The sequence below is a fragment of the Dermacentor andersoni genome, chromosome 6 (assembly GCF_023375885.2).
Source record: "Dermacentor andersoni chromosome 6, qqDerAnde1_hic_scaffold, whole genome shotgun sequence".
Classification (NCBI taxonomy): domain Eukaryota; kingdom Metazoa; phylum Arthropoda; class Arachnida; order Ixodida; family Ixodidae; genus Dermacentor; species Dermacentor andersoni.
In genome coordinates, this window is record NC_092819.1 from 169,214,227 (window position 1) to 169,223,027 (window position 8,801).

The 8,801-nt window shown below is 46.9% G+C and overlaps 1 protein-coding gene across 1 annotated transcript; it reads left to right on the forward strand.

Annotated features, from left to right (window-relative positions):
* Window positions 1-1,094: 1,094 nt before the first annotated feature.
* Window positions 1,095-3,026, forward strand: LOC129382587 (uncharacterized). The gene has a single exon (XM_055066735.2). It carries the CDS (start codon window positions 1,146-1,148, stop codon window positions 2,664-2,666), a length of 1,521 nt encoding a protein of 506 aa, XP_054922710.1. The 5' UTR covers window positions 1,095-1,145; the 3' UTR covers window positions 2,667-3,026.
* Window positions 3,027-8,801: the final 5,775 nt, after the last annotated feature.

Genomic DNA, 8,801 nt, shown 5'->3' on the forward strand with positions numbered 1-8,801 from the left:
TGCGCCTGCGTCCTCTGACGTTTGGTGAGAGCACTAGTTCGTTACGTAGCCGTGACGTAGTTCCTGAGGCCAGATTTCTCGGAGTGTCTGCTCTTAGTCTTTTTCTTTCTCTATGATTTATTGCAAGTAGACACGCCTTAAATAGGCTGAGCGTCGTTACCTCAGTGCCCCCTGAGGGGAGGGGGTTAGATACGGTTTCGGTTTCGAAACCGCCGATATAACAGGATAGATAGATAAACTTTACTAAAAGAACAATCACAATAATCGCTAACGGTTGGTGCTCCTAGTCCAGGGATCCACTGGCTCTTGCCATATTCTCAGCACTCTGGATCAGCTTGAGCTGGTCGTCGAGGACCGAGGTGGACAGCAGTGTCCAGCTAGGTGGTGTGGCACCGTGGTGCGGGAACACACCACCCCTCTACCGCATGACGTGGGAGTGCACGCTACACAATGTGGAACACCACGAGGGGGTAATGGGAAGCAGAAGGAGAGTGTGCACGCTGGCAGTGAAGCTGGCCTCCGGGCTGCAATAAAATATTCGCCATACTTTTTAACATTACGCAAGCTATCCAAAGATATAGATGGTAGAACGCTTCCTAGATGGCACTCGGTGACTTTCAGGGAATTAGAAAAATTTGCCATGACTGGTGAGGGCCCTTATGTGAAAAGAAATAGAGGAAGACGCGTGATATGAGGTCAATAGTTCTTACGGTGTTTCGTAACGGTTCTTCATTCCTGCCTTGTTTCGATAGCATATATATTCACCGTCTTTCTATATAATTGCAGTAGTTGCGCTTTGCCACCTTCACGAAACTCTGAGCCATTCTAAATTAAAGGCTTGTACGCATAACAACCTACTGGTGGTATCCGTATTGAAGTCGCATTTTGTTACTTCAAATGCTGCAAAATGGCCCCTCTTGCTGTGTTGTACTAAATCGCTTGCCAAATTGTACTGAGTTTTTCCTATGTGATACAGATTGCACGTTGTTTATGCGTTTGTTTACGCTCGCTACCGTTATCTCCGTTTCCCTGTAGCTACCTTGGCATTGCTGGCTAAAAACGAGCCAATGCAAGAAGAAGAAGACAGCAGTTCCAGCTGCGTGATTTGTGCTGAGCCGGGCCCCCAGGCCATCAACAGTGGGGCCATGGGCAGCCGCAGCACGTCCGCTGGTGAGGATGGCAGCTTCGTCGACGAGTACTCGGTGCGCATCGAAGTGTATGAAACCGAAGTGACCGATTCCGGTGGAAGTTCGCCGATCATCAAAATCTCAGGCTTGTGCGACGCTGTTGACCCAGCAACATACCTACGACAGCACTCCATGGAGCACCTGACAGCTACGGGTCAGACTCCAGACCACAGTGTCACGCACGCGTACAAAGAACGAGTTCCCAGATTCCAGTCCTTGCAAGTGCTGCGCAGTGGGCCCGCTGCTCATTTGTGGCTACAACCAGAAAGCTCCGTCATTCGAGACACTGCGCCCGTGAAGGAAACGCTGAATGACCCACCAAGATGGGAAAGCCCCGTCACCGATGCGTTCGCCGGCGACACTGACCGCAAGTGGCCCAGCCGGTCTACCATGTTTACCGCGGCAGGCAGAAAAAGCAGAGCACATCAGTGCACGCCGCAGGACTGCATTTCATCACTATTCCAATGCCGTGAGCAATGCTCGGCCTTAGGGAGACGCCCGACAAAAAACCGTGGCTGCAACAGACCGGCGAGGCAGAGCACTGTCGTCAGTAAAGACACAAAATACGCGTCTTTGAGGCCCCACGTACCACGCAGCCGTAAGAGAACGACGATTCCATCTAGACTCTCCAGAAGCTTTTGGGATGCCGATAACCAAGGGAGCCGAGGCAGTGGCTTCTCACACGTACTTGACAGGCTTCCTTGCGGTGTATGCCGTGCTGTGGAACAAGTGACGCGGTGTCACCTGGACTGCATCGAAGAAACTGTGACAACTCGTCACCTGCCAGCCACGGAAACGAGAAAAATTGTGCGTCACCACGCCTACGAATCCTCGCTTCAAGGAGGTTGGGGCTGCGCAGACCTTTGTGCCGTGTACCGAAAATTACCTCCTCAGATATTTCGTCAAGATTGTCAGTGGGCCGGGCCGAGAGTGGAAACAAAAACGGCCGCGGATGAAATGAGGGAAATTTACGTCTCCACTAGCGATAGCGTGTGGCTAGATGCCCTCACCTCACCCTTCCCAAGAAGGGACATCTCAACGAAGAACGCTTCGACAAGGAACAGGGAATGGTCACGCGCTTGCTCTGTGGTAGACGCAGCTACTACAACTACGACGGGTGCCCGCGGCCATGAAACGAAGACGCTGCTTCCGTCGCAGGCGACGCTACCCTCTATTGTCACGTCACTCGTGGACCGTTTTGCCGTCACTTGTTATGAGGTAGTTAAAAGGCTTTCCGCCGCCGAATCAGACAAAGTGGACATATACTTGTCAGAAAATTTTGTAGAATCCACTCCCGATGTTTGGAATAGGGTTATGGGACATGTGCAGGAGAGAATGGCCGGTGTGGCGCCCCCTTTTGTTGGAGGCAGAATCTGTCCGGCTGATGGTATGAGGGGTGAAGGAGAGTGTCCCGTAGAACGCAAAACAAAAAAGGTCATGCGGTGTTCCCAGAAGAATGCCGTCGAGGCTGGACATTAGTGCCAAGTAGGACTTCTCCAGCCGCCGGCGATACAGTCATCTTGCCCTGGCTATGTTGCCTCCCGGTACGGATTGAGGCCATGCCTTACCATTTAAGGGATATGCTCATTACATGACCTGCTTTTACGGCGCGGCACCGAACACAAGCGGAAAATGACAATTACGTGGTGATACACTGACGTTATATAGCTTAGCGTGTAGGTGCTCGGCTGTCTTTAGCATTCGCCGTCGGTATTGCTGTAAGTTGTTGACGTAAATATTGAGTAGTGCTCTGAAATCGTGGGGTATAACAAATTTGAATAAAAGATGTAGTCCACGCATTCTTCTTTACTGTTGTTGTTCCACATGCACCTTCTTATATTAAAGGTTTAATAAAAGATTTCGCCCAGAAAGACGAATGGGTACTTTTCTTACTGACATTCGAAACGCATTACCTTTCAAGATTCCCTAGGTCACTTGTGTGTACGAAGGCGAAGAAATTGGTTACAATTCCCCAGAATACTGTTAGGAGCCGGTACTTTCATATATAATCCGTCACCAATCTCAGAAAATACATAAATAATTTTGTTCGCAAGCCGATCTTCTGTTGACATTTAAGGAAAAGTTCAGTATTTGCGGAATAAACTCATGCTCATACTCATACTGATACCTAATAATGCTGTTAAATTAAATTGTTAAATTATGGTGTTTTACGGGCTGGAACCAACGCAACGAGCTATGGAAAGAAGAATGATGGGTGTAACGTTAAGAGATAAGAAAAGAGCAGATTGGGTGAGGGAACAAACGCGAGTTAATGACATCTTAGTTGAAATCAAGAAAAAGAAATGGGCATGGGTAGGACATATAATGACGAGGGAAGATAACCATGGTCTTTAATGGTTACGGACGGGATTCCAAGGGAAGGGAAGCGTAGCAGGGGGCGGCAGAAAGTTATGTGGGCGGATGAGATTAAGAAGTTTGCAGGGAAGACATGGCCACAATTAGTACATGACCGCGGTAGTTGGAGGAGTATGGGAGAGGCCTTTGCCCTGCAGAGGGCGTAACCAAGCTGCTGCTGATGATGATAATAAGAATAATAATTATGATGATGATGATGATGACGACGACGACGACGACGATGATGATGATGATGATGATGATGATGATGATGATGATGATGGCGTGCTAGAACCGCTTTTGATTAGGAGGCACGCCGTAGTCGGGGACTCCGGAAATTTCGACCACCTGGTGTTTATTAACGTGCACCACGGGAGTTTTCGCATTTCGCCGCCATCGAAATGCGGCCGCCGTGGCCAGGACTCTATCCCGCAACCTTGTGCTTATCATCCCAACACCATAGCCACTAAGCAACCACGGCGGGTTAATCATGCTGCTATTGAGCGTTCCAGAATAATACTGACACTGTTCTGAATTTCTGAATACTGAAGTTCTGAACTTGCTGGCGGATGACTAGTTATAAGGAATATTTGACTCAGGATTGTACCCAACTGATGCTTGTAAAGCGTGCAGACAGAAAGCGACACACGCTCTGGGAATGTGCCGGCAACAACGGCACTGAAAGCGCCGCCATTCGCGGCGCGATCACAGGCGCGGCCGCTACCCGCGCACAGGAAGCCTCGAGATCGCTTCTTCCCGACGCTTCTGCAGGGGCCGCCGGGGACCTTCTTCGTCGACGCCACTGGGAGGCGGATCTCAAAAGTTCGGAGCTGGAAGACCAGCTCAGGGCCACCCGGCAAGCCAAAGGTGCCGCCCGAGTCCAATGACTTCGAGCCGCCACCTGAGGCCACCACAAACAAAACTGCCGGACCATTCTTTTATTTAAATTTTATTTTCTTCTTCAGTATTGAATTACAACAAATAGAAGATGAGAAACATGTATGGCCTGGTTGATATGATAGCACTCAAGTTTTTCCGTGATACAGCACGTTCAGCAGATATCGAATTTGTTACCTGCGTTTCAAGAACACCATATGTTATGCCGAAAGGGAGGCATATGCAATGATGGAGAAATAGACTTTGTACCTAGCTAACAACAAAGCTTGTATTCATTTTAATATTTTATTGTAGCCTCAAGATCGAAGTATTACAGATCACACTGCGTATGAAACATATACATAAGTAAATAAAGCAGCAAAAGGTGGTTAGATATTGCAGCAAAATTGATTGGTTAATTGTATCCGGGAGTGATGATGTATGACATGGCCGAGCCAAATTTTGAGTTGTCCTTGATTGCGAGAACAGCGCCAGGAAGGTACTTTTGTTCCTGAGAGGTCCTAGGAATAAATTATTCGCGACAGGTTTCTGGTGTGACACTGAATTATTCCAACGTTCTGGCTATGATCAATGCGAGAGGAAATGTAAGTAGGAGAAGATATAAGATTATCGCGCAGGTAAGAATTGTGGAAATACAATTTATGGAATGAAGCAAGGCAAAAACGATTACTTCGGGCTGAGAAAGGAGCAAGTAGCAAAGGGTTTTCGTGGTAGTTACGCTTGAGGTGCGGCCATATTAGCTATAAATGAAGCGTGCTGCTTTGTTTTGGATTAGTTCCAGTGATTGAATAAGGGTTTTTAGGTGCGGGTCCGAGATGAATGAGGCGCACTCCATTTTGCTCCTAATAAGCGTTTTGAACAGGATTAATTTGAATGAAAGTGTATAACAGCTGTGTTTTGCCTGTACTCACGTACAGGGCAGAAGCCTCTATGCTTACGAAATGGGTTCTACTTAAATTGAGGACGACGCAACGAGCTATGGAAAGAAGAATGATAGGTGTTACGTTAAGGGAAAAGAAACGAGCAGATTGGGTAAGGGAACAAACGCGAGTTAATGACTTCTTAGTTGAAATCAAGAAAAAGAAATGAGAATGGGCAGGACATGTAATGAGGAGAGAAGATAACCGTGGTGATTAAGGGTTAAATACTGCATTCCAAGGGAAGGGGAGCGTAGCGGGGAGCGGCAGAAAGTTAGGTGGGCGGATGAGATTAGGAAGTTTGCAGGGACAACATGGCCACAATTAATACATGACCGGGGTAGTTGGAGAAGTGGGGGAGAGGCCTTTGCCCTGCAGTGGGTGTAACCAAGCTGATGATGATGATGATGAATGTGAATGATGTGGGCGCAGAAGAAAAATGTCGGCGGAGATAACCTAGCATGTGGTTAGTATTGTTAATTACCTTATCGATGTGCAACAACCAGGAAAGTGACGAGGTTATGTGGGCAACTAGGTATTTATACGAGGTTATGACTTCTAGGGAAGTATCATTAAGGTAATAGTTAGCAGGAGGAATATTGCTGCGGCTAACACGCATGCACTTACATTTAGTTACGCCAAGTTGCTCTAGCGATACTTCACACCAGTCATAGATAGTGTTTATGTCGTTTTGTAAGAATTTGTTATGAGATTTGTCTGAGATTTCACGGACAACACAATCATATGCGAAAAGGTAAATATTAGAAAAGAAGCACCATTGGATAAATCGCTAATGTAAATTAAGAAAAGATGAGGCCCTATAACTGATCATCGGGGCACACCAGAGTCTACAAGATTAAATAGGCACAGATGGTTATTTGACACAAGATACTGTGACCGATTAAGGAGAAAATGTTCAAGCCATGCAGACAGGTTTTGATCAATACTAAGTTTACTAAGTTTAAATAGAATCAATTTATGACACAGTTTGTCGAAGGCCTTGACGAACTCAAAGAAAAGCGTCTGCGAATGAACTTTGTTGAGAATAAGATTAAGGCTGTGGGTAAATGAAAGAAGTGGAGTTTCGCAAGAGAAGTTTTTTCGGAAACCATGCTGTACTTTTGTGAAAAGTGAATTATTCTCTATGTGATTCGCTAAATGTGAGTGCAACATATATGCAACAACACTTCAAGGAATGCTGGTGAAGGAAAGGTGCAGTAGTTAAGGGGCGAATTTTCTCCACCGGACTTACAAAGTGGGCTCACCTTCCCGATCGTCCAATCTGCAGGTAGCTGATGGGTATCTAAATACTGCTGAAAGATTCTTGAAAGCAGAATAGATAAATAAACAACAGTATTTTTAAGAAATTTCGCGTTAACCAAATCAGCACCAGGACTTGATGACAACTTCAGATTTTTAATTAGATTTTCAACCCCAAGAGGTTCAATGATAATAAAGTCCATAGGCAGGCAATTGCAACACTGAAGATTTGGAAGCACAGGGCCAGTACATGCGACAAAGGCTTTACGTCAAAGGTTTTACAGAACACAGAATGAAGGACATGGGGACATATATCATCGGGTACCGGTGAACCGATGGAACCAATCAGGGGGACCGAATCATTTTTGGAAGGGTTAATACCACCCGAAAACTATTTAGGGTCATTCGCAAGCATTGTAGGCAAAGTGTGTACTTGGGATGCCTTACCTTACTGTACTTGGTATGCCTTATATTTAATGCGTTAGCATTCTTCGGCGACTACTCCAGCAGTATCTTTCCGACCCGGGACGCCTTCTATCTGCAAAATAAATGCACAATTGGCCAAGTTAACACACGCGATCGTTATAATGGTGTAAAAGTAGAAGATCAGCAGCGTTTGAAAAACTACTTCGGACCGGGATTCAAACCATGGACCGCAACGTGGCCGGCAGGTGTGAGGCACAAGAAACTGGTTACATCCCCGTCGCCGCGTCACCCTCGTAGCAAAACGTAAAATAAAGCAGTTAATACATGTTCTCACTATGACAGTGTCATAGTAGGTGATTGGTAGTGTTAGAAGAAAGGATGGTCGCCGCCTAAAAGTCGTAACAAAAAAATGAAAATAAAGAACTTAGAGGCGCAATCGATATAACGGTGTACTAGTAGATGATTGGTAGCGTTAGGAAAAAAAAAGGAACTGGTGACCTCGCCGTGGCCGCGTCAAGATTGTAACAAAGAAAGAAAATAAAAGGAAAAAATCGGCAGCATATTACACTTTTCTAGCACCTGGAACAATGCGTTCACTTACCCGATTGGTGGGGTCAGATATCCTCCAAGACATAACGAGCTGGACTGTTATGTAAACGCATTGCGTTGTGGGTCGATCTCTTCAACGACACATGCGAGCGCTTAATTCCCTATCTATAGGTTCATTCGTTCTCTCTTTCTTTCCGTATTTTTCCTTCCTTTCTTTCTTTCGTTCTTTCTTTCTTATTTTATTCTTTCTTTATGTCGTTATTTCATTAATTCCTTCTTTGCATTTTTCTTTCATATTTAGCCATTCCATCTTTGCCTGCTTACAGGGATACGAGCCATTCTTGATGTTCATATTGACACGTTTACTTGTTTATCTTACACGGATGACCGCTTTTCACCGTCTAACAAATGTTATCGCTGCGCGCAGACCCGTCTGCATGTATCGGAAGTTTCTCCAATGTTATCGATGTTTCTATCCCCTGTCTGTCAGCCTCGAACTTTGTGTAATTCGATTATATGGGTGACGCGAATTGTGTATTACTTTCTGGAAGACACGCGGGCTGGAACATTAAGCTGGAACATTCGATGACTCATGTACAAAAGCCGACGCGCTTGACCCGCAGATCAGATTTTCGATGATCGTCGACCTTCTTCGCCGCTATCGTTGTTCTTTAATGGTATCTTCAACTGGTCGCCTCCATCCCCCGAAGCAGAGTCGGGCAGATCCGGCGTTCCCCGAGCTCAGAGGCAGAGGACAAGCGCGCAAGCCGAACGTGCGACTCACTCTCGGAGGAGGAAATGGCAGATGCGAAACCACGTGACTACTGCCAACGTCCAATGTTTCGTCTATCCAAAGTTCCCGGCGCTACCGGGAAGACCGGCGGACACGCTGGTGGGATGAGCGTTCGTCGAGACGCGAGCATGCAGTGGCCTAGGTTGCCTAGGTTACGGTGGGCCGACGCCAGCAGCAGCGATGCAGCGCTGCGGTGACGTTTCAATCTCGACGACTGCTCCGATGACAGGGCTCGGAGCACTTCAGAGCGCTCGACGATGGAGGAGAGCAATCGAGAAGGACCAGCCGAACGCAGGGTGCGCACCCTCTTTCAGCCAGCCGAAGACAACGCCGCCCGCGAGAGCGCTCCAGAGCGCTCAGAAACGCCCAGCCGAAGATGGCATAAGTGTATCCTGTCTTTCTGGGCACAGGTTCGCC

Bases quoted from the DNA above. Each gene is read 5' to 3' on its own strand.
- LOC129382587 (XM_055066735.2), top strand. From the start codon at position 1,146: ATGGGCAGCCGCAGCACGTCCGCTGGTGAGGATGGCAGCTTCGTCGAC.